At 39.3% G+C, this 26,426-nt stretch overlaps 1 protein-coding gene across 1 annotated transcript in view; it reads right to left on the bottom strand.

Annotated features, from left to right (window-relative positions):
• cdh23 (cadherin-related 23) overlaps positions 1-26,426 on the bottom strand; it is a 435,604-nt gene that overhangs the window by 219,646 nt on the left and 189,532 nt on the right. Inside the window, exon 9 of the mRNA XM_037538890.1 lies at positions 17,943-18,021. Within this exon, the coding sequence (XP_037394787.1) occupies positions 17,943-18,021 (79 nt within the window). The remainder of the gene's footprint in view (positions 1-17,942; positions 18,022-26,426) is intronic.

Here is a 26,426-nt window from a genome sequence, read left to right as displayed (position 1 = left end):
TGTGAAACATGGGCAGATTGCCAAAGCTTTCACATTATCGCCAGTAGTGAGCTGGAAAATGAGAAGCTGAAGCATCCACAACTTATACGAGTGACTGCATTCACACACATGCAACCACACACACACACACACACACACACACACACACACACACACACGGAAGTGTTCCCATAATCATTTGATTATTTAAACTGAACTATATTATTTTTTTCATAACATAATCGTGTATGAAATGATAACTTTTTAAAACTACTTTCAAAAAGTAACAACTAACTGTTAATGTGATGAGGAGTGTGGTTGATAGCTGATACTTTTCATGCACATATCTGCCAGTGCTGATACATAATGTAGATATAAAATCTATTTTATGTATTTAAGCAAGTATTTTTCAGTATCAGTGTGATTAATAATAAAAATAACAACAACAATAATAACAATAATAATAATAAAATGTGCATCTAATGAGATGTTGCTACTTTCTGACCATTTCTGCAAGTGTGTGTAACCTTTTTGCGATTGTCCAACTTATTGAAACACTCTTCACCATCTGTCCACAGAGGAGGAGGGAGAGGGAGAAAATGATGGGTGAGTGAGTGAGTGAGTGAGTGAAGGAAGGAATGAGTGAGTGAGGTACTGAGTCAGGAAGCGAGCAAGTGAGTGGACGGGTTATTTGATGAATGACTTGAGTTAGTGAGTGGATAAGTGAATTAGTGAGTTACATAGTGAATGAGTGAGTGAGTGAGTGAGTGAGTGAGTGAGTGAGTGAAGGAGTCAGTGGGTGAGTGAGTGAGAGGACATTTGAGGGAATGAGGGGTGAATGATTGAGAGAGTGAGAGGGTGAGGGAGTGAGGGGGTGAGGGGGTTATAGTGAGTGAGTGAGTGAGTGAGGAGGTGAGGGGGTTAGTGAGTGAGTGAGTGAGTGAGTGTGGGGGTTAGTGAGGGAGTGGGTGAGTGAGTGAGTGAGTGAGGGGGTTAGTGAGGGAGTGGGTGAGTGAGTGAGTGAGTGAATGAATGAGGGAGGGGGTTAGTGAGGGAGTGGGTGAGTGAGGGGGTGAGGGGGTTAGTGAGTGAGTGAGTAAGTGAGTGAGTGAGGGGGTTAGTGAGGGAGTGGGTGAGTGAGTGAGTGAGTGAGTGAGTGAGTGAGTGAGTGAGTGAGTGAGTGAGGGGGTTAGTGAGGGAGTGGGTGAGAGAGTGAGTGAGTGAGTGAGGGGGTTAGTGAGGGAGTGGGTGAGTGAGTGAGTGAGTGAGTGAGTGAGTGAGTGAGTAAGTGAGTGAGTGAGTGAGGGGGTTAGTGAGGGAGTGGGTGAGAGAGTGAGTGAGTGAGTGAGGGGGTTAGTGAGGGAGTGGGTGAGTGAGTGAGTGAGTGAGTGAGGGGGTTAGTGAGTGAGTGAGTAAGTGAGTGAGTGAGGGGGTTAGTGAGGGAGTGAGTGAGTGAGTGAGTGAGTGAGTGAGTGAGTGAGGGGGTTAGTGAGGGAGTGGGTGAGAGAGTGAGTGAGTGAGTGAGGGGGTTAGTGAGGGAGTGGGTGAGTGAGTGAGTGAGTGAGTGAGTGAGTGAGTGAGTGAGTGAGTGAGGGGGTTAGTGAGGGAGTGGGTGAGAGAGTGAGTGAGTGAGTGAGGGGGTTAGTGAGGGAGTGGGTGAGTGAGTGAGTGAGTGAGTGAGTGAGTGAGTGAGTGAGTGAGTGAGTGAGTGAGTGAGTGAGGGGGTTAGTGAGGGAGTGGGTGAGAGAAAGTAATCAGGCCGTGTAAAATGTGATAGGTAGGTAATAAAGAGAGTCTCACTCGCCCTTCAAAACCTGCACACAATCACTTATTCTACACAACATACATGCCATCACACACTCTTTATGTCAATGTTAAATCGCCCGTGAACGTGCAGCACTTCCACAGCTCATTCTGCAAGGAGAAACGGGCAGACAGCGTAATCGCGGCCTTCTGAAAGCCTCTGGAATTATGAGGATTTCACTAGGCTAGTGCACGGTTTCTTGTGCGATTGATTAGCATCATTTTGGAACATTTAGGAAGCGGGTAGGGTCCACATAGGACACATAGGGTTGCACACCAGCATGTCAAATGTATGTTAAATAAATAAATATATAAACAAACAAACATACAAAATAGCCACTCAGCATTTTAATAGTGCTGTAATCTCCAGCTCAGACCACAAATCCATAATAGGTGAAATATGGCTTGGAATAAACACCACAAAAGTCATCCAGGTCAAAGTTTTTAAGATAAACGGGTAAATGCTAATCGTCTGCTACCTTAGCTAATGATACTAACCAAGTCCCACCTTTACTTGTGTTACTGTGCAGTGAGTCTCTGAAGTATTGATACCGAAAGTGAAAAAAATTACTAAATGATGATGATGAGTTTTCTGTTAAATCTATAGGCGCTCAGTGTAAAATGACCTATTTGTACTTTTCTGTGACCTTCTTTGGACTAAACAGAAGAAACTCTGATTGAAACATCAGTGGCAGGCTCTTTGCTGTCCTCTGAGTACAGAGGTCATCGATTTCAAGTCTAGTAGCTAAATTAGTGAAAATTCTAATTTATTTTTCATATTTTGTTCTTCAAGACTATTCACAAGGAGGAAATTGGGACTCATCCGTACTTTATATCAAACATTGCAAAATACTTTCAGTTCAGCACGAATAGATCAAAATGATCTACATTTGTTGGATCACATGAATCCAATTATTCTTCAAACTATGAGAAACAGAAAATGCAACCAACACCACAGGTGTGGAAAAATATCCCTGTAGATTTCTTTATAAAACTGAAAGCAAGACTCTTAAGATGAATGGTAGATGTAATGAAAGTAAAGGGTTGTGTTAAATACTGAAAATGTTTGATATTTCATTTGGTTGTCAAAGTTTCTGTGTAATTTTCTGTGAAATATTTCTGCATTTTTTTTTTTGCTGCCACTAAAAAACATGTAGTTAATGGTTTTCACATGGAATTCAGTAAACGATGGGGATCTCTATCAGAGTAATGTACACCACTGAATAATCCATCTTCAGATTAAATATAAAGCCTGCAGTGTAAGGGGTTAAATCTAACTCACACGCTGAGCGGATCGTGACCGTTTCTGAAGGTGCTTTACTGGCTTCTACTGGCCCCCTGAGTCTCTCACCATCAGCCTCTCATGAATGTCAAGTGGTGTGTTTTATCTAAGCCTCGCTGGCTCAGGAAAAGTGTGAAGCAGTGACCTGATGAAGAGCTAATGAACAGCAAAGACAAGAGAGAGAAACAGAAAGACAGGGAGGCGTGTGTGTGTGTGTGTGTGTGTGTGTGTGTGTGTGTGTGTGTGTGTGTGTGTGTGTGTGTGAGAGGAAGTGGATTAAAAGTGTAAGATTGTTCTGTGTGTCTACTTCGGGCGTCAGGACTAGAGACAGGCCGTGACCCCTTTAACCCAGAGCCAGGACATGTATTTTAATCCGTTTCTATGTAATAATAAGAAAAACTTGTATGCAACAAACATATTAATGTTGTCTGAGGACTTTAGAAATCTTTCAGGAATATTTTTCTACATCTCCAAAGTTCAGTCTTAGAAATGGGTTATTATTACTTACTTAATTAAATAATTAATTAATCTGGTTCATCCATTAATTAATTCGTTCACGCCTTCTCTCCTTAATCAATTAATTAATTCCTTCTTTCATTCCTTTCTTCCTTACTTTCTTCCTTCATTCATTTCTTTCTTTCTACCTTCCTCCCTTCCTCCATTCATTCATTTATTCATTCAGTCATTCATTCCCGCCTTCTCTCCTTCAGTAATTAATTCATTCCTTCTTTCATTCCTTTCGTCCTTACTTTCTTCCTTCACTCATTTCTTTCTTTCTTTCTTTCTTTCTTTCATCCTTCCTTCCTCCTTCCATTCATTCATTCATTCATTCATTCATTCATTCTTTCCTGCCTTCTCTCCTTCAATAATTAATTCCTTCTTTCATTCCTTTCTTCCTTCACTCATTTCTTTCTTTCTTCCTTCCTCCCTTGCTTCCTTCCTTCCTTCCTTCCATCCTCCATTAATTAATTAATTCATTCATTCACCCATTAATTCATTCATTCCTCCCTATTTTGGAAACTACTGTTTTATTCCGTTATTTTGCTTTGCCTTTTCCCCTTCATTATGCTAGGGGAAATATCTTATAGAAATGTGTATATATTAAGCATTTATATGTACTTAAAAAGAATATGAAGAACATGTAATAAGAATTCATATCAGTAACCAATTCTATTTTAAAAGCTAGAATAGAATGGATCTTGGAATAGTTTAGTACATGTGTTTTCTTTTGGTTTTTCTACAAAATCAGGACATTTATGCTGAAAATGCACACACACACACACACACACACACACACACACACACACACACACACACACACACACACACACACACACACACACACACACACACACACACACACACATACATCTATCGATCCATAGCCTTCAGGCCCCAAGAGAAATAATCAAACCCGGAGAAATAGATCACAATTGTTGAAGAAAAAACTCAGTTGTATTCTTTATGGCAGATCTGTAGAAGACTGAACTCGTCAAGCCCAATTTCATGTAATAATTTTAATCATTATGTATTCAGAAATTATCCCTACATTTAAAGGTTTGTTAAAAGCTAACAGCACAGCATCTGTAGATAATGAGTCTGCTGCTCTCCACGTCATGGAAAAGTAAGAACAGGTCTTTGCTTTGTGAGTAAAGCTAGACAAGGTGGTGAGATTCCATTAAAGATAGGAGGAAAAGAAAGAGGAAAAAAAGCAATCATGTTGTTCTTTCATCACGCGTGAATGCTTTGTAAGAGTGTCTGAGAAAGCGGATTTTCCAGGTCGCGTGCGCTGCTGCTGTTGTGAGCAACAGTCACAGGTTAGTGCGTTTAAATAGACACAAAGCATGAGCGAGTCTTGTGCCAAATGAGCCTCCATAAGTGTGTGTGCGTGTGTAGGAGAGACGAGGAGTGTGTTCCCCTCTGTAAGATTAGCACAGCTAGCAGGACAGGGTCAAGCCCTGCTATAGCTAATTGAAAAGCTGTAGAGAGAGAGCACTAAGAGGCTAGATAAAGATCCTATAGGAGAACATGACTAAGCTAAAGCTGTATTACACCTTTCTGGCTGCCACCTGGGCAGGAGAGTGTAGCGACACTGCAAAAAGAGAAGTGCGTGTGTGTGAAACGGAGAATAATCGCCTTTTCCACTTATCTATCTGTCCAGCCGGGAAACAGCCGGGTTGACCTGCGAGATGTCTGTAGGATGTGGCATCTGCAGCTTACTGTACAGACTCATATATATATATATATATATATATATATATATATATATATATATATATATATATAAGATGAACAGTATGTCCAGTATTCACAAGCATACATCAGGGTCGAATGGATTTTCTGAATGTGTTAGCTGAATGCATGAAAATTTCTATTAGCATATATAGTACTGTGCAAAAGTCAGAGACAACCCTTTCATTTATTCAATTTCCAGTCCAAACAGACACTAAGAACACATAATTCACTTTTTCAGTGTCAGAATAAAAGCAGGAAATATACACGGATGAGCTAAAACATTTTGACCACTCACAGATGTACAAGCAAATAAATGAACAATGCAGTGCATATCGACATCTGGAATATATCATACAGAAAGTGAACTGTATTTTTTCGTAGTTAACATGCTAGATGTGAAAGACATGGGCTGAGCGACTTTGAGTGTGTTTACTTGCACTCAATGATCTGATCATAATCGGATTTATCTGCAGTTATCTGATTATTCAAATGGTCAGATGAACACCATACTCCAGTCTAGAAATCTGACTAAGAAATCTGATAAAGAGAGCTGGATTTTAGCTCAGGAATCAGATTTCTCAGTGCATGTAAACTCTTACTTTGATTTATTTTGGGGGTTTTTTTGTGCAAATGTGTGAGCACAGACCACGGAACCAGAAGTAAGTGATCAGCCCACATGATGTCAGCAAAATACTTCTGGAGCAACGCTAAAACCAAACACATGCTTGACAAAATGAAGAATTCAAATATTCTTCATCTTCTAGATGATGGATTTTCATATGTTCAGCAAAAGTGGAGTGATTTTTAAAAAAATGAAGCAGTGGCATGATGTTCGAGTTTTACATTAGTTTTACATCACTTTGTCTCGTTCTTTGAGTTTATTGGCTGGTTGTAAAGTAGAAATCCAATCACTGCCTGACTCATGTAGACCCAGAGTTTTCATATTATCTGATTACTCAAGTGTATGTAAACATGCTTATCAGATTGCTACCAAACATGCTTATCGGATTACTAACAAAATCTGAGTTATCGGATTATTAAACCAGTCAAATTGTCCATGTTAACCCCTGTCCACCATTGAAAGCACCTACAATGCTCCTACAAGTGTCAGAACTGGCCATTGGAATGATGAAGAAGGTCACCTGGACAGATGAGTCCTGTTTTCTTTTACATCATGTGGATGGCTGGATACATGTGTGCTGTTTACATGGGGGAATGACAGCACCAGGATGTACTATAGGAAGAAGAGCCACCAGTGGTGGGATGTTTAATGCTTGGCGTAATGTCCTGCTGGGAAGCCTTGAGTCATCACTTTGACATCACAGTGCCACTTACTTAAACATTCTTTAAATCCTTTCAGGCGATGGTATTTCCCAATGGCCTTGATAGCGTAGAGGTCAGTATATACAGATGTGGCTCACTAGCACTAACATTAAATATCTGGCTTCATTCTGCATTAACCAGCTAGAGGAAAAACAAATAACCAAACAAAAAAAAAGGATTGTAAATTTTCAAAGGTTCCTCCCACCTTCTAGATATAGCATCAGAATGGAGTTTTCCTGGTCTTTAAAATGGAAAAAAATCTCTGGCAACAATTTTGTAGATTTTTAAAAGAACTATCACTTAACTGTAGGCCAGAGACACAAGAAGACAGAGGGGCTATGTAAATGTGTTCCCAGTGGGTGCTTGATAGCTGACATCCTACTACTATCTCTTTCAGAATGACTGTGGAGACTCCATGGGGCTTTAAGTCTGGTCCTTATGGCGCAATGTAGCTGAAGGGGGGAACCAGGTCCTATCTGTAGTTGTGGGGGTCACAGTGTCCATCTCCTTCTGAGCCAGAGATGTTTAAAGACTGGCCTCGGGAACTGCTCTCTCCTGTGGCGATTAAAAAATGTATTCTGCAGACATGAGTGCACTTTGAAGGCCTTCTCTAGACTGCCAAGAGGGGTGACACATGAGTCACACACATTTCATGTATCTTACTCTCTCTCACTCACTCACTCACCCGCACACATACATTTTCTCGCAGCAGGATGGTTTTGAGGGGTTCAGAGGGTCACAACTATAATACTGTGTTAGCAGCACCTCAGACACATTCAGTTAAACACATGAACTCTCTGTCATCCCACTTATTCCTGATCTCTGCATCTACCTGCTACAGTGTGAAGAAGATTCACCTAAGCGGGAAATTTGAAAAAACCTAAGGTACACACAAGTGTGCAAATTTTGTAATGCAAACAATTCTGAGCATGACATACTGGCCATTACTTCAGCTGATAAGTTTTGCTTGGTGCAGGAGAACGACGTGAACCTACTAAGAGTACAGACAGAGCTGCTCCACATACACAACAGGCTTGAGCCATCTCACTTCTGACACCAATGTGGCTTCAGCAAGAAACAGGTAGGACCAGGAAGCACGTTGAAGCAATGGAAATGTCCTTTATTAGCATGCTTAAACATACAGCATGTAGCTCTAATGCTAGATGATGAACAAGAGGACTAAAAGTTTGGGAAACAGGCAGGGATATTGGCTTCATGCTGAAAGTGAGCATAAACAAACACCACATAATGTGCCAGTAAGATAAAAACTGGCAAAAACTATCAAATGACTGATTCCTCACATAGGAACAAACTGAACAAGTAGCAATAACCAAAAAATAAAAAAATAAAAATAAATTAAAACATGAAACAACCAGAGGCATTTGAAGTATACTATATGGGCGACTAATCAATGTAAAACAGTAGTTTTAAAATGCAGGTTTATTATTCAGCTTTTAATCACACCAATTAACTAAAACACCAATTATTATGTAGCTATTATAAATTATTCTTTAACTTATATGAAGCTAAAATGTAGGTTTTGAGAGTGATGCATTGAAATGTAGGCCATTATACAGGCTGCCTCATTCCCTTAGGCTGTAGGGGTTAAAAAGAGTTAAAACGGATCTAATGTGAAATATATCAGTATACAGATGTCAGCAGGCTGCTATTCTAGATACTGCACTGCAGCTGGGAGGAGGTGATTACAGAGGTGATTATACAGTAAACAGCACATAAACAACAACAACAACCTCTTAGCGGCACTCAGTTTCTGAGAGGGGGGAGAGAGAGAGAGAGAGAGAGAGTTGGATATGCTAATCTCTACTCTCTAGATCATTAACACATATCACCCTGGCAATTAAAAACCCGTTTATCTTAATTACTCAACTAATGATACGAGTCCCTGAGGACACACACTCCCACAGAGGACACCCAGGAACAGACACACACACCACACACATATGTGTGTATGTATGTGTTTGTGTGTGTGTTTATATATATATATATATATATATATATATATATATATCAAGTAAACCATGCATGTATTGCTTGTATCATGCTGTTCTAGATCATACTCATAATAATATCAGTATTACAGAGCAAATCTGGTTCATTTCATTATGAATTCTAAGTATTCCAATACATAATATAATATAAAATGATATGGATTTGGGGCATCAAAGTTTTAATTATTCACTACACATTCAAGGTCTTTCAATATGTTTTCTGAGAGTCTTTGTACTGCTTTTACTTTTTCAGTAGCATTTTGAAACATTTCATTACAAATTCTGAGAATATCAGTACAGAATCTATTTATTTCAGTATGGATTCAGAGCATGTCTGTACTTCAGTATCAATTTTGTGTATTAGAGTATGAATTCTGAGCATGTCAGTATGAACAGTGAGTATTTCAGGATAAATTCTGAGCATTTTAGTATGTATTTTGTGCATTCCAGTATGAATTGTACGTATTTCAGGATACATTCTGAGCACTGAATGAATTCTGAGCACTTCAGTATGAATTGTATGTATTTTGGGATAAATTCTGAGCATTTCAATACAAATTCTGAACATTAAATGAATTCTGAGCAATTCTGTATGAATTGTATGTATTTCAGGATAAATTCTGAGCATTTCAGTATGAATTCTGAAAAAAAAAAGTATGCATAGTGAGTATTTCTGGTTAAATTCTGAACATTTCTGTATGAATTATGTGCATTTCAGGATACGTTCTGAGCATTCAACTGTGAATTCTGACCATTCTAGTGTGAATTCTAAGCATTTCACTATCATTTATGTGCATTTCAGCATTGAATTCTGAGTATTTAAGAGTGAATTCTGAGTATTTCACTATGAATTCTGAGCATTCCACTGCGGATTCTGAGGATTCCTGTGTGAATTATAAACATGGCATGAATTAAATGAATATCAGTATGAATTCCGAGCATTCCAGTATGAATTGTATGTATTTCAGGACAAATTCTGAGCATTCCTGTATGAATAGTATTTCAGTATGAATTCTGGGCATTCCAGTATGAATTGTATGTATTTCAGGATAAATTCTGAGCATTCCTGTATGAATAGTATTTCAGGATAAATTCTAAGCATTCCTGTATGAATTCTGAGCATTTCAGTATGAATAGTGAGTAGTTCAATATGAATTCTGAGTGTTTCAGTATGAATTAAGTTATTCAAGCCTCAGACCAGAGCTTGAGTAGAGCAGTTATGATTCACAATGACCTGGAAGCAGCTAGGTGATGGCACATCACAGGAAGGGGCCATTCACTACAACCCCTTTGAAAGTTACATCAGTGATACTAATGCAATTGATTTTGCCATTAGACTTGATCGTGTTTGTGGAAATTGAGATGCTATGCTTTCAGTATGAAACAGCAGCTCTAATGGTCTGTCATTTTCTCTCTCTCTCTCTCTCTCCCTCTCTCCCTCTCTCTCTCTCTCTCTCTCTCTCTCTCTCATGTTGTTTACCTACCGCTGTTCTCTAAACTCCCCTCTTCTGTGTTCTATCCCTTTATCCTACTTTTCTTATTCTTTCTTTAGCAGTCTGAGTGTAGTAGTGGGAAATCTCCTTTGACACATTCCCACCCACGGCCAGGGAGAAACCCAAAGAAATGGACAAGACACTCTCTCTCTCTCTCTCTCTCTCTCTCTCTCTCTCACCCAAATAGATATTTACAGTCACTGAGAACAGAGGTCTCAAAGGCCCAACTTATAATTCAAACATATCACACACAACACATGGTCAAATCTCTTTCTCTCTCTCTCTCTGTCCTCCCTCACTCCTTCCTCTTGCACTTCTTCCTCTGCCTCTCTCTCCGTTCTGAATCTGCCTCATGCTGATAGCAATGAAAGTGATCTGTGGAGGATGCATATGGACACAGACGCGCTGTGGGTGTTAGAGTTTCGCTACTGTCGCATGCTCATATACAGACTTAGCAAGAAAACAGTTCCAAATTCTGACTATATATTACTCCCTCACATAAAACAGCACAGACCAGAATCAGGGCCAGATGCACGAACGTGAAAAGGCGCAGCACAAAATGTGACTTGATGAGGGTGCAATGTGAGTTTGTCATGTGTCTAAAATTAACACTCAGTTTATGAAGGCTGTAGCCAAGCATGCGACGACCGCAGTGGCCCAGCAGAGGTGGGGCGTAATTTGTTACTATAATTCAGGTGGATTTAGACTTTACTGAGTAGGTTTGTTCTGTAAATCGTTGGGTTGTGTGCAAAAAGCAGTTTCTGTGAGCTCCTTTATTGGGAACAAACCTTTTATTCCAGTGCCCACTAAACCTAGGGACCCTTCAGTTCCAGTTAGTTTAGTCAGTTCCAAGCACACATCTATAACATCACTGTTCCGTTCATCACTGTTCAGTATTTTTAACTACTATCAATTTTACTTCTACTCAAGCATATAGTATTGTCTAAAAGTCTGGGGCCACTTAAATTTTTCAGGAGATTTTTTTTTTGGTAGCCAATCAGATGGTTAAATACACCAACCAGTGGACTAAATTTAAAGCAGGGACCCATACCGCATTTTAAAATGACTGTTGGCATAGTGTTATTATGTAAAAAAAAAAAAAAAAATTCTAAACTTTTTGTGATCTGTCTATCTGTCTGTTTGTCTGTCTATCTATCTATGTATCTGTCTGTCTGTCTGTCTCTCTGTCTATCTATCTGTCTGTCTCTCTGTCTGTCTATCTGTTTCTCTCTGTCTGTCTGTCTGTCGATCTGTCTCTCTGTCTGTTTCTCTCTCTGTCTGTCCGTCTCTCTATCTATCTATCTATCTATCTATCTATCTATCTATCTATCTATCTGTCTGTCTGTCTGTCTATCTATCTATCTATCTATCTATCTATCTATCTATCTATCTATCTATCTATCTATCTATCTGTCTGTCTGTCTATCTGTCTGTCTGTCTGTCGATCTGTCTATCTATCTATCTATCTATCTATCTATCTATCTATCTGTCTGTCTATCTATCTGTCTGTCTGTCTGTCTGTCTATCTGTCTGTCTGTCTGTCGATCTGTCTATCTATCTATCTATCTATCTATCTATCTATCTATCTATCTATCTATCTGTCTGTCTGTCTGTCTGTCTATCTGTCTGTCTGTCTGTCGATCTGTCTATCTATCTATCTATCTATCTATCTATCTATCTATCTATCTATCTGTCTGTCTGTCTGTCTGTCTGTCTGTCTGTCTCTATCTATCTATCTATCTATCTATCTATCTATCTATCTATCTATCTATCTATGTTTGGTCAGTTTATCATGAAAAGTACACACAATGTTTGTTCAGAAAAAAAATTAAAAATATGTTTTTGTTCTATATATTTTCATATTTTTATATGCATTAAATACCCCAAATTACCCCAAAATGAAAACAAACACATCCTTTCCAGAGAAAAATGGCACGTTCTGCAAATTGTGTGTGTTATTGACATAAATATTATTATAACACTGAAAAAAATTACTGGTATTACTGAAAAGCTGAATCCGATGAAGCAAGTGTAGAGAAGTGTAGTGTATGACTAATGAACAGTCAAAAATAATAAGCAGGCACTTCTCAGTGCTTAAAGGGTTAAGAGGTGCAGCTCTTAGCTGCTCAAACAATAGCATTATGAAGGAAATGTGTAATCACATTTCCAATATCTTCCCCCCTTTTTTTGCATAATCCTCCCTCAAATTCACATGCATACAGGGAGAAGACACATTATGCATTTCTCCCTATAAATTCTGCAAATGTTTGTATGGCAGTTTGGTACACAGCATATACTTGTTTAAAGCAGAATGTCTCCTGTTTGTGGCTGATACCTGCTGAAAAATCTTGCCCACAGTGTGTGTGTACAATTGTGCGAGCGCATGTTTGGAAATGCAATGATGCGTGGCCACCGTTGTCCTTGGAGGTGGACATCTGTGGACACACTGCACATTTCAAATTCCTCATTTTGACTAGCAGTCAGACTGAAAAATAATACGACGGACAGAGTGAGGGATGACAGCGCAGCTGAGTTATGCGCCAGCTGAGAGAAGTAATGGACATCTTGTGGTTGAAATCACAATATCTTGATACAGTGGGCCGATTTTAGAAATAATTCTTCACTGTAGTAATTATGGTATTTAAGATATTGCTGAAGATACATTCAGACTCTTCCTGTCTGTCTCCTTTAGCTCATTACAATCTGCTCTCAGAGTGGTTCAATTTCCTGTGTGCTACTGTGTTGCTTATCACTGTATAATAATACAGTGTTTGTTTTCTGTCTTTTAGGCTTGTGAAAATGTAGGCTTATCATTTTTGGATGTTTATTTCATGAGAAATTGAGGAGAGAAGGTCAGAAATACAAGGAATGTCATTTTGTTTTTTTTATGTAGTAAAATAGGAATGTAATAATGCTGTGTTTTCATGCTGGTGATAAAAGAGTGATGGTAAACTGAATATTCCATTGGTTTTAGTGGAGACATGGTGGAAAATTCAGCCACTACAAGTGGCAACATTCTGCATACTTTGGGAGTAAACCTAACCTTTTGCCATTGACCAATGAAATGAACAGATGAATCCAGTATTATACAACAATAAAATAAAATACAGTAGTACAGACTGTATTCCTGCCATTTTCCACCTTAACGACTTAAAATTCCATGCTTATTGCATACTATGTCTTATTATTCAGTAACTACAGGGACTTCAATGCAAACTGGCTGAGCTATTCCTAGGTTATAGAAGTGCGTAAGCAAACTTTGGCCCACTGGTAGCCTGTCAATGTGGACACCATGGCAATGTTTCCATGACTTTGAGCCATCATGTACTGTTATGAGGCATGGAGCAACATCTTTTTTCCAACATCAACATGCCAGCCCATCATAAAAGTTAGCTGTAAAGTACTCATTCCTTAGCAACCGGTGCTCAATGACATAATACAGCTTGTGTGAAAACAGCTAGAAAGCTTCTCCTCCAATCAGATTGTGCCCTCTGAACTAACCAGTGAATAATGATAAATCAGGTCCAATGTGAATTCACAGAATGAGTAAATGTCGACAGAAGTACAGGAAGGAATGAAACACAGGTCAATCAGTACACAAATTTCTGTCTAGTCTAGATCCATCCTGCCCTCGTTTCATCCTTCACCGTTTAATCTAACACACCTGACTCTCCTAATCAACAAAACTGGTGTGAGAAGCTTAGAACTGAACTTCGCAAAGAGGTAAGACTCCAGGAGCAGCACTAGGCAGGTCTGATTTAGATAATGAGAAAGGAAAATGATATCCCGAAGCCATAACTTCTACTAACGCGGCCTTCATTTCTGCAAGGGGTCAAAGATTAATCATTCATACAGTCTTTACAGATTGTATCAGAATATTTCTGTAGCGTAATTCAACATTTGTCAGGGCCAAAGCACCTTAAAGAAATACCCCAGCATTCTCAGTCTATTCTCTATCTGCCACACTTACAGCATATGATCAGTTATTATGGGCAGTGATTTCAATGCATTTCCCTTACTTAGGATAGAACAGTAAAATCCGTTGTCTTAAAATTCACTTATAATACACGCTGCCAAAATTACTGTCCAGTAATTGACGGAATGATGTGACAGATTAGGAAAAAATGTCTAAAAATGAGCATTCCTTCTATTCTTAAATCAATTTGGAAAAAAGGAAATCACACAAGTCCAGTAAGAACTGCATTTTTGGAACTGGAGAAGTAGAGCAAGAAAGACAGTAGGATTATAAACTGTTATAAAGCAGTGATCATTGGACTCACTTTATATTAAATATCTCGGTAACTTTCTATGAATGTCACGTTTATGAGTATCTATAAACACATTCATAACATGTTATAATGCATTCATTAGGCATCATAAACATGGCTATAAATATTTATAAAAATGCATTACGTTATAGCCATGTTTGTTATGTATTATGAATTGTTAATTTAATGTATTATAAGTAGTGTTCATAAGAGCTTGTAAGTTGCATTTGTCCACTCTTAGTAAACAAAGTCACCTATAAGTAAACTGAATCATAAAGCCTCCTCCAGTGTTAAAAGTGCGGCTTCAAGTTGTATTTACTGAAGAATTTACTGAAATACTAAAACATACACAGCAAAGCACATTACATGCTTCAAATGTCAGAGTTTAAACTAGTGCTGCCATCAGTGTTTTACCTAATGTGGGAAAGTCAATATACATCACCGTTAGGTTGGCACTAATTTAACACTGCATATCCAATATTATACTGTTCGGAGCAACTGAATATTCAGGACTGAAGCCACAAAGACGCAGCCCTAAAAGCACCAACAGTGACAAATAAAACATTTGGAAATCTGTCTTTGCATTCTTCAAGCTGGGACTGACTTTGTATACATATTTATAACCATGTTTATAATGCATTATACATTTTTTTAAGACTTTAAGATTTTGTAAGACTAAAGTCCACCAAGCCCGAATTTATAGATGTATAAAGCAAATCAAAGTCCAAAACTAATGGACAACCTATTTTTTGCATTGTGTATGAATGGGTTAATAATCAAGCTGACCAGTCAGAGCTCCATTGTCATGGTTGCATCCCAAACAAATGTGCATCAGGACGGTGGCAGAACAGCAAGTCTTGCTCATAGCAGAGCAGAAAAGCTTATATGACTAGCAAAAGCTTAGTAAAAAATTCAGAGGTTGAAGAAAATACAAAAGCTGAAAAGCTACGCATGACAGTGAGTATGTGACATCAACTGTATATAACCAGAGTTCATTCACTCCTTTTTAATGAGAAGAGCAACAAGCAGAAGCAGAGCTTTGAATCCCCACTGACACACAGAAATACCTGCAGAGTCGCTCGTTATGGAGCTTCAGCTAGCTTTGGTAAAAGGCACTAGGACTCCCTGTGCTGTTGTCTTTTTTGTAGAATGTTATGTACCCAGCAAATGCACAGTTTAGCTCTAGTGCTTAAAAGAAAAAACTAATTCAGAGTGTTTGACAGAAAAATGCTTCGGGCTGCGTGTATGTCCCACTATGTCAATAATTATATATTTTATTTTGTCTGAAAAAATTGCAATTGGTGTGAAAGGGCCTTAATGCTATCAACCCCCCCATGCCATCATCCCTCACAACATTTCCCTGTAGATATCATCATATGGCAGACAGGTTAACATTGTCTGACCCTAGTAAACACTAATGTTGATGTACATGTCTTAACATAAACTGCACTACTGTAATTTATCTGTAACAGAGAATACATCACCAGTACTTACACTGCTGTTGAATGTGTTATTACAGTGTTTAGCAATTACAAACTTTAGCAAACTAACATTTGTCTGTTGCCATGGCTCAGGAAACTGACAAAATGAAAAACCACCAACCTAACATAAGGTTAATCAGGAAGATCAATTTCTTAACTACTTAGTCATCTTATATTCCTCGTTTCACAAAGTTGTGACAAGGTACGAATGTTAACATTATTTTTTTTCCATAAGGGGGTCATGAGAGTGAATTGAATACAGTTACAATAACACATCAGGACATTAACATCTTCAGATTTGCACTAAGAATCCTAAGAAAGTCCTGAATAGTGTACTTTGCTGGGAGTGATTAAGTCTTACACCAAGGTTAAGTAAAGTTTAGAAATTTCTATTAGTTAATATTTTTATTTAGCTTTTCTTTTTGGTTTATGATTTCAGTTTAGTTTCTGTTAAGCTTAACTTTTTGGGGTCTGAGGGCATTTTCTCGATTTTTGCATATCTTCTTAAATTCATCTTTATAGGCACTTGCATATAACATAATATCCCTGTCAAAATACTTTGCTATCATCATCACTACTTTCTAAAAGCACTGCATCAACTTCAGTGGCTGTATCCTTTTTGCATATTATTTGACACGTGTCTGTAATGAGTGCCCAATTGTCAGTGTGCACAAAATATACACCAATCCACCAATAACACATGGTGAGAGGTAGATATCATGTATCTCAGCTCCTTTTCATAGCCTCATAACTCATATCAACAGATATGAGTGACAAACAATCTCGTGATAAGATTCACAAGTTTGAACATTATTTTGTTAACATATACATTAACATTAACATTAACATATATAGAATTTGACACACAGACACGTTTGTGGAAAGAAAAAAAGGTGAATTGATAGTTTTAGTTTTGTTTTTATTCTCAGAAAAGTATTTTTTTTATTTAGATTTAGTTTCAGTTTTAGTTTTTAGTATTACAATAAGCACAGTTATAACAGAGGCTTGACAAAGGTAGGGTAAAATTAACACAGCAGTAGACTGAGCTCAGCTCATATATATATATATATATATATATATATATATATATATATATATATATACATATATATAAAGTCACAGGACACTGTTTTATTTTATTTCACTTTTAATTTTATTATTGACTTTTATCTCTGGGGTCATCAAAAGCCACTTTCAGCACCGCATCGTGGAGGTTTGTGACAGCATAAAAAATAAAATAAAATAAAATGGTGTCCTGTGACTTTTGACTCACTGTGACTAATCTCAATTTTCACTTTCCTTTTTTTTTACTTTTTCATTTTAGTGGTTGTCTCAGTTACTATAATAACTGCCTCACACTTATTTCAGTCAAAAGGTAAGAGTCACAAATCATATAGAAACACATAATAAGATGATTATAAATATACTTGCAATCCTGAGTTTGAGATGTAGACTGCATGTCTACATTTTTTTGTCTATGTTTCGTTTTATGAGCCATAATACACATGTGCAACATGAACTTTCAGTTTTCTGAGAAAATGAATTAGTTATAAGAAAATTAAATGAAATAAATAAATAATTAAAGGTAAACACAAATGTGCCACAATCATAGTGTGCTGCAAAAACAACAAAACACCAAATTGTGAAATCATTACACTGTGGTTGTGATGGTTGACTTTCACATGAGTTGGGTGCAGAACACTTTACATTTTGCAACTAAAATGAAATTTACAGTTTGTCCAACGTCGCAAAAGTTTCTACAAAAGAACGTAGACGGGGCCTGGACAGCTCTAATACCTGGTGAACCCTCCTAAAGTTTGAGGATTATCTCTCAAGCTTATCAGTGAGAATTCAGTTGGATTATAACTTGCTGAGGTGAACCTCCACTTCCTCACTTGAGGAACTCTGGGACGGAAGCTGAATGAATAAACCAGCTCAGGGTACAACGGGCAACATTTCAGTTTCAGGACTGGTGGAAGAACATTAGGAGAGGAAACCCAGTGATCAATGCCAGAAGAGCCTCTGCGTCTTGAGAAAAAAAAAAGAAGAGACTCTGTGGTCTCACTGACCTGATACGATGGTGTATCCGATTCCGCGAGGTCGACCCAGGTCTTGATCGATCGCTCTGATCTTTCGCACCTCGAAGCCCTGTGCACACATACACAGAAGAGGAATCAGACACATGAACAGACCAACAGCAAGCCTGCATCAGCAGGAACAAGCACAGAAACGACACTGTATTCCTGGAGAAAGAGTCAATCATCACATTCATACCACTGTTAAGTGCAGAAATGCAGGCAAAATTCAATTGAAGCACTTTGTGAATAACAAATAGGTTGTGTTAGCGGCTAATTTACGAATTTATATGGTACTTTAGTTAACAAGAATTTTTGGAAAAATTTGTTTTTTAATAAACATTCTTAAGATCAAGTTAATAAAGTGCTTGATCAAGTTTAAAAAGTACTTTGGGCTGCAAAGCTCTTGGGGAAACCAAAAACAACTGTCCATCAACCTAGGCGTTCTTTCTAACAGGTCCTGGAACAAATGGTTCTGAAAATAAAAGTAGGCCCATTATTTCTGTGTAATATTAAAGAAACAGAAAAAAGAACGCTGACATTTAAAGGAGTGAGTCAATGGCTTTTGAAGACAGTTGAAGCTGGCTTTTCTTGCTTAAAACCAATGTATAACAAAAAAGTAGATTTTTTTGGTCTTTTAACTTTTTTTATCAACTTCTACTGGAGAGTAAATATATTCAAGGAATAACTTAGTCCGAAATGAAAGTCTAAGCTACTTATTAGCATTGTACAAATGTTTATTCAATTTATTCTTAGCCACATCAGCTTATTTGGCTGAGCTACTCTTTTCAGCACTGAGCTAATAACCTGTGATAGATGGTCCATGTGTTTAGTGTGTTTTAGTGCTCCAAGTAAACAAACCTGCATTCCCCTTGCCATGTTCACATATGCTGTATAAGTCATTGTATATTCCATGCGAGAAATCATGAAACATGAAGTCTCTACTGTTTCCAGTGAGTCATGTTTTCAAGCCCTATATCACATATGCCAGGATCCGGTTCTCATGGGACAAAACACTGCAGGCTTCAGCACACTGCCTCATTAAGCACACCTGATTCAGCTCATCAGCTAATTAGCAAGGCCTTTATGAACTGAATTCAGAGTGTCAGTTGAGGGTAAATGCTAATATCCACATTACTTTGGCCTGGAAGGTCCCCAGTTTGACATGCCTGCACTAGACTGTATAAGCAAGTATATGTGGCCCAAATACTGAGCCTTGTAGTATGCCACAGAGAATATCATGCTTATCTGAGATATGCCCACCTATATGTACAAAATATTGTCTTCCAATTGAATACTTAGAAAAGCAGTACAACACAGTTCCAGAAAGACCAATCAAGATTTCAAGCTGATTTAGAAGTATTCTGTGATCCATAATATCAAATTCTATGGTAAAATCCAGAAGTATAAGTACAGAGACATCACCTGCATCGGCACTTACTGTCAGTCCATTCACTACTTTCACTAATGCCATTTCAGTGCTGAGAAAAGCTCTAAAGCCAGACTGGAATTTATCATGGACATAGTGTTCACTTAAAAAATCGTTAAGTTGTGAGGAGACTCGAAAATGGGAGGTTAGATATTCGTCTGTGATTGCTAATAACTGAGGTATCAAGGTTGTTTCTTCAATAATGGTCTAACAATTGCTGTTTTGAGTGTGTGTGGAAAGTGTGTTTTCAAAGAACATTTTCTAATGGCTAACACAGACAAATGCTGTTAGGATAGGATCTAAAAAACTGGTGAAGGACAACGTCCTGCTTTATTAATCTTTTTGAAACAATTCATAGTGTTTTGCTATTGAATTAAAATAGGGTCTACTATTGCTACCATTGGAGCTATAAATTGTGACTAAATATTAATAATTTTGTATTGAAAAATAATCCAGAATCATTACATTTTGATATTGAAGCCTCAGTGAGACAATCAAGGATTTAACCCCTTAAAATCACAATCTTATTACATTCTGAAGCCCAACCCCATTTCACCCCGTGCCCCTACCACTTAGCCCTACCCCTACCCCTTTTATTTCATACAAAGGATTATTTCTCAGTAACTATGATTTCAGTGAATAGTGATGGAGCTATTCTTTGGTTATAGAACTGTGTACTAAAACATGGCTTGTTAAGAGATTACCATTACTAACCATGTCATGCACTGATGACTTTACATGTAGAGGAGATTTGTAATGTACAGCGTTATTAAAAGAAGCCATACGAATAAAGTAAACATACAGTAGTGATCTGAGAAAATGTCCTTTATGCTAGTAAATGAGCCTCATGACAGGACTAAATCTCAAGTGTGACCATGAATATGTGTCGGACTAGTTTTGTGCTGAATGAAATCAAACGTGGTTAAAAGTTGCGTGAATTCAGTAGTTGTTTCGTTTGAGGCTTTATCAGCATAAACACTGAAAACACCAGTCCCGAAAAATCCTATCATGATGCACAAAAGTAATACCCGTCACATTATCTAGAACATAGAGGAATCCTGCCTGTTATACTTTACATATTATACTATCATATGCCAATCATTTGCATATGCATACCTGCAACAAAATTGTGTTTGACGACTGAAAACAATGTTTCCAAACTTATGAATGGTAGAATAAGGTTTAAAGAGAAAGGGGTGGCGGATAAGGAGAAGAGGGGTCTAATATGCAGTTGTACATGTGTTAGAAAGACAGACAAAAGAAAAAAAAACGGCATAATTGAAAGAGTCTTTGCCTGTCTGGCGTAAATGGTACTGAAAGTGTGACCCGTCTGTGTGTGTGGCAGCATGCCTGTCTGCCATTGATCCTGCTAATAGTGCCTGAATCATGTTTATGCTTCATTTCTGCCCAGCACATTCTACTGCCATTCGCCAATTACAAAACAATCAATTACAGGCTCCTTACTGAGAGCGAGAGAGTGTCAGAGAGAGAGATTGTGAGAGAGAGAGAGAGAAATGGGGAAAGGAAGTGAGAGAGAAAGAGGGGATAAGTGAGAGAGAAAACTCTGGGAAGGGAAACGACGCTGAAATGATTTGAGAGCCATTCCCCTGCTGTCCACACAAGTGCAATGCTCAGTCAGCCAAATACTCATCTTCCCTCCAATCCCTCTCTCTCACTCTCCCCCTCTCCCACCCTCACCTCTTCCCTCTACCTCCTTCTTCTCTTTTCCACCAATTCAGATCAGCTGCCTGACAGCCAAATTGTGTTTGGTCCTAAAAGGCTTTAAATGTCAACCTGACGACACACAAATATGAAAGAAAGGGGGAAAAAGCAGTCTGTCCTCTCTATATGGACAGTTTTTGTGAAAATCCTGATGGACAGGCTTTGGAGTTGCACTTTATTTTACAGCACCTTAAGCATTTAAATACTACACATGTACTTTTCTCGTACATATTTTGCTCATACAAAGCAACTTAATACTACAAAAATACAAGAGAATTTACTCAGAATCTACTGGTAAAAATGTAGGGTAACACTTTACTGTGGGGTTCTGTTCATAAGGCTGCATGACTATATATATTTAGAACCATGCCTACTCAAAGAATCCTTTGCAGGACTAAAGGGTTCTTTATATCATGAAAGGGGTCTTCAGATTGATGGAGAATGTGTGGTGAAAAGGGTTCTATCCTGCACCAAAAATGATTCTTCTGTTGTTACAAACTTGACATTGTAACTGTAGAGAAACTCTCTACAGTGCTATTCTAAAAGAGTCTATGGAACAATCTACAGGAACCCCTTTAATGATGAAAAGAACCTTTTAATCACACACAGTAAAACCATTTTCTTTACTAAAGAACCCTTGAAGAACCGTCATTTTTAGGAGTGTACTACAACATAGTCCAGTCTCTGTAGCATAGCATTTGCAACTGAAGACTCAACATTATGTAGTGGCTCTACAGGTCTGTAATTTCGCTATGGTGTGCCTTACTTTCTTATTTTGCCCACATTCAGTAAGACGTGTACAATCTAGAAACAGGCATGTTGAAATAATGCATTTACAGGAGGAGCATGAATACCCTAATTGCCCGAAGAGTTCAACAACGAATCAGAGAATATAAAAATGTAGATACTGGCCATAAAAAGCACCATTTCCAACTAGCACATTAGAATTAAAAGCAATTCTATACACCATAAAATGGTTCAATGTCAACTTAAAAATGAAAAAAAGAGTTCCCTAAACTTTAAATAATAAATGAACAGAAAAAAATAGACATTGTTGTTCTGTTAACTTTGTTTTAGTTCAACGTGTCTTACTTTTTTAGGTTAAAATACATGTTTGCAGTTTACTTATTAACAACCATTAACAAACTATTAGATAAAGACTAAATTGCTATTTACAGGGGAATGTTATAACAGTGTTACATTATGTTGCACTCCAGAAGACAGAATGTTTAGATATGACTCTATAAATAAATGTAATATTTTTTCATAGTGCAAATCCAGAAGCATTGCAATTTCTACATTTTTATAATATTCTGATTGGTGTGGTTAGATATTGATTGTACTGTGCATGTGTGTGTGTGCAGGTGTGTGTGTGTGTGTGTGCAGGTGTGTGTGCGTGCATGTGTGTGTGTGTGTATGTGTGTGTGCGTGCGTGTGTGTGTCTGTCTGTGTGTCTGTGCGTGTGTGTACGTACAGGTGCGTGTCTGTGTGTGTGCGTGCATGTGTGTGTTTGTGTGTGCATGTGTGCGCGCGCATGTGTGTGTGTGTGTGTGTGTGTGTGTGTGTGTGTGCGCGCGCATGTGTGTGTGTGCGTGTGCGTCCGTGTCTGTGTGTGTGTGCGTGTGTGTGTGTGTGTGTGTGCGTGGGTGTGTGTGGGCGTGTGCGCAGGTTCAGAGAAAAATAATAATAAAAGAGAGGAAGGAGTGTGTTGAGGGGTGTCCTGCATTGGTTTGCTCGCTGTTTGTGGCTAAGTGTCGTCAGCCTTGAACACTGTGGACACCCATTCAGTCACTTAACCCACAGCCCGTCTCCCAGCCTGACAAACGCTCTGTCTGTGTAAGCACTTACCAAGGCTCCGTCTCAGAGTGTATGTGCATGTGACAGAAAGATAAGGTGTAAGCATTATGTGAGGGTCTAAGAGTTTGTGGAGAAGTGTGAGCTCACTCTATGTGTATTCTGACACAGATGCTGCCTCAGAAATACCTACATGCCTACATGTACCAGCCTTATTTACTTATTTACATTCAAAACATTCAAAACAGCCACGCTGTTCATTTATCAGGAGATATTTCTGAAGATATCAGATATAAGATTATTTATCTCATTGAGAGGATGAAGAGCTATAGCATGAAGGGCCAGAGAATGAAGGGCTAGAGGATGAAGAGCTAGAGGATGAAGAGCTAGAGGATGAAGAACTAGAGAATGAAGAGCTAGAGAATGAAGGGCTAGAGGGCGAAGGGCTACTGGATAGCTAACAAAGTGGAATAACAGATGAGTTCAAATCTGTTTACCATCTGTTTTTAACGAACTGATAAACAGACTGATCAACAAATGACTGATTTGGTAGTATGCATATAATGCCATCACAGAAAGGGGTCCAAGCATGGGAGAGAGCCAACAGGCATGAAATATCAGTCATGCTGCTGTTCAGATTCTTCTCTTAGTCAACCTCTCTCTCCCTCTCTTTCTCTCTCTCTCTCTCTCTCTCTCTCTCTCTCTCTCTCTCACTGACCTTGATGGTATTGATAGATTAGACAGTCATCATCCCTCACTACTGTCACACCCTGTTAATATTCATGCAAATAGAATTTCTGACATTTCGACATAGAAAAGAGTCAGAGACTGTGAGAGACTGTGTGTGTGTGTGTGTGTGTGTGTGTGTGTGTGTGTGTGTGTGTGTTTGTAAACCTTATAATATGGGGACTTCGACCAGTAAGCACACCAATAAAGTGGGGACTTGTGTCATTGTGGGGACCAAAAATCGAGTCCCCACGAAGTTAACCATTGCAGCATGTCTATTTCGTTGAGCTGAACCTACCCCCTTAAAATCTCAAAAGTCCCCAGCATGAACACAAACTCGAAAAACAGTGTGCGAGTGTTTAGCGGGAACTGCTCAAAGTGTGTACACGCCCCCTGTGGCCAAAGACTGTAAAAACAAGTGCGGACGCACACTTGATCACGTGGTACAGCAATGCTGAACTCTGATTGGTTGAAACGGGAAGCAATCATTGGAACTGTGAGCCAATGAGGTACCACCTTAATCAGGGCCGCAGTTTCCCAGTCAGTAGTGAGAAGCAGAGCTAGCCCAGCGCACGAGCTGTGTGAGTTAAGTTTCCCGTTTTAGCCGCTCCGTGTTTTACTAATCGAGCTGTGTTTGTATATAAACCCCGAGTCCTGCGGTGAATGCAGGAGTTTAGTTTAAACAGCGCCGGGTTTTCGTTAATTGGCTAGCGCTAGTTAGCTGGTTGTTAGCGCTCAGCCCTGCGGGGCCTTTAAACAGTTAAAGCGCCGGGCATAGCGAGGCCTTCAGACCCGCTGCGGGGGCTCGGTCCGGGAGATGAGGAGGAAGAGCCCGACAAACGACGCTGTTTTCCACGTCGCGGCCGGCCGCGACAGAGCGGGGCTGGAGGTGAAGCACATCAGTTCATTTAAAGGTGAGCAGAGCAGGTCAATCAGCTGGACTGGACCGGACCCCCGCGCGGGCGGTCGGTGTCAGCGCGGTCTGTGGTTCTGATTTAGGCAGGGGGGTGTTCGCCGTGACGGGCTTGGCGAGGGGAGAGTTCGTGCTGGAGTACAGAGGAGACCTGATCAGCGCGGAGGAGAGTCGGAGGAGACGGCGCGTTTATCACGGCGCCATGAACGCCTTCATGTTCGACTTCCTCTGGCACGGAAAGTTCTGGACGTGAGTAACATTTCCCTTCTTCTCTGGGCCGGGAGGTTAACTGGGGGGTGGGGGGGGTTTCAGTGGCGGCGCGTCGCTCCGCGCTCGGGACCGCGCTCCGGGCCGCGCGGAGACGTGGGCGGTAGACTGGTGTTAGATGGGCTTTAAACGCTTCGCTGCTGTGACGCATTAATATTTAAACCTTCAGAAATCGAACAGGTTTCTGCCGTTAGCGCCGCGCGTTTTCGCAGCGACATCGTTTTGTTTACAGACGCGTTCGCCTTTGATTCACTCTTTGGTCGCCCCGCCCCCGCCGATAACCGCCCCCCCCCCCCCGTTTCTATTTCACAGTATATTATGTTCTTTAACTGAACGCGCTGATCAGCCCAGCCTGTAGACGCGTACTGAGCACAGGTGCTTCAGAGGTAGAAGGAAACTGTGAATAGTCTAGTAATGATAATATAATAATATGACCAAAATGACACTGACACTGTTATGAAGTGAAATAATTGTGAATAATGTAATTTTTGCTTTTATTGGACTTTAATTTTACAACTATACAACTAAAATATGACCTTCAATAACTGACTTTGTTTGTTCAAATCCAGTATTGATGCTGCAAGGGACGATGGCAGTCTTGGAAGACTGGTTAATGATGACCACATTAACCCCAACTGTAAAATGAAGAGACTCATCGTGGAGGGAAGGCCACATTTGTGCCTGTTTGCTTTAAGAGGCATCACACCTGGAGAGGAGATTACGTATAATTATGGAGATGGTGATTGTCCGTGGAGGAGTGAAGTAAGAATGTCACTTCTTGTACCAGTAGTGGATAATTAGATGCCAAACAGTGAATATATTTTTAAGACATCATATCCATAATGTAAATGGAGGCTTGAAAGGAAAGGATACTGTTAATCTGAGTTTATGTAAACTATATAGAGATGATCAGAACAGTGCCAGTCAGTTACAGCATGGTACGGCTCACGTGTTGCGTGCTGTTTCCATAGCAGGATTTCCCTTTTATTTTGTGTTTAATAATGACTGTTGTGTCCATTTTAGTTGATAAAAAGTGGAATGGAAGTGGACAACAATCATCTGGAGTCAGAAGGTGCCTCTGGAGATGATCAGCACTGCATCAAGCCTTCGCAGCACAAACCTGCTTTTGGCGTCCAGGTAAGCAAACTGCTCAAATTCAAGCGTGTTCACACAGGTGATGCTAAGTCTGCACAATGTGTAATGTAGTCAACCAGTACCAGGAGAGTCTGGCTGCAGGCCTTCAGAGAGATGCAGTATCAGCCCCAGTGACGTCATGCACTCTCTGCCACAACGGCAGAAACAGCCCAACGGCACGTTTCATCACTTAATCCATTTTTTGTTCATAACATGGCTAGAGAGTTTTTAATGTACCTCCCTGTTGGAAAAAAAAAAATCATAGAACCCTTTAAAAGAGTCTATTGGTTCTTGGTGGTTTTCAGTAGTCACTAAAGGTGTTCTCTGTTTTTCTGATGGGCTGATATCACAGTGTAAAGGATTCTGATCGTTTAATCAGGTCTTCTGGGATTAATCCAGGTACATTTGATTGTTTCCTAAAGCCCTCTAATGGCAACCATAAAGCCAGTTCCCATTAGACAGGCAAAACCACCAAGTTTTATTCCTACCAGCC

This window comes from Pygocentrus nattereri, chromosome 5 (genome assembly GCF_015220715.1).
Source record: "Pygocentrus nattereri isolate fPygNat1 chromosome 5, fPygNat1.pri, whole genome shotgun sequence".
NCBI lineage: Eukaryota > Metazoa > Chordata > Actinopteri > Characiformes > Serrasalmidae > Pygocentrus > Pygocentrus nattereri.
Note: the sequence above shows the minus strand (reverse complement) of the source record. Positions and strands in the feature narration are given on the sequence as shown.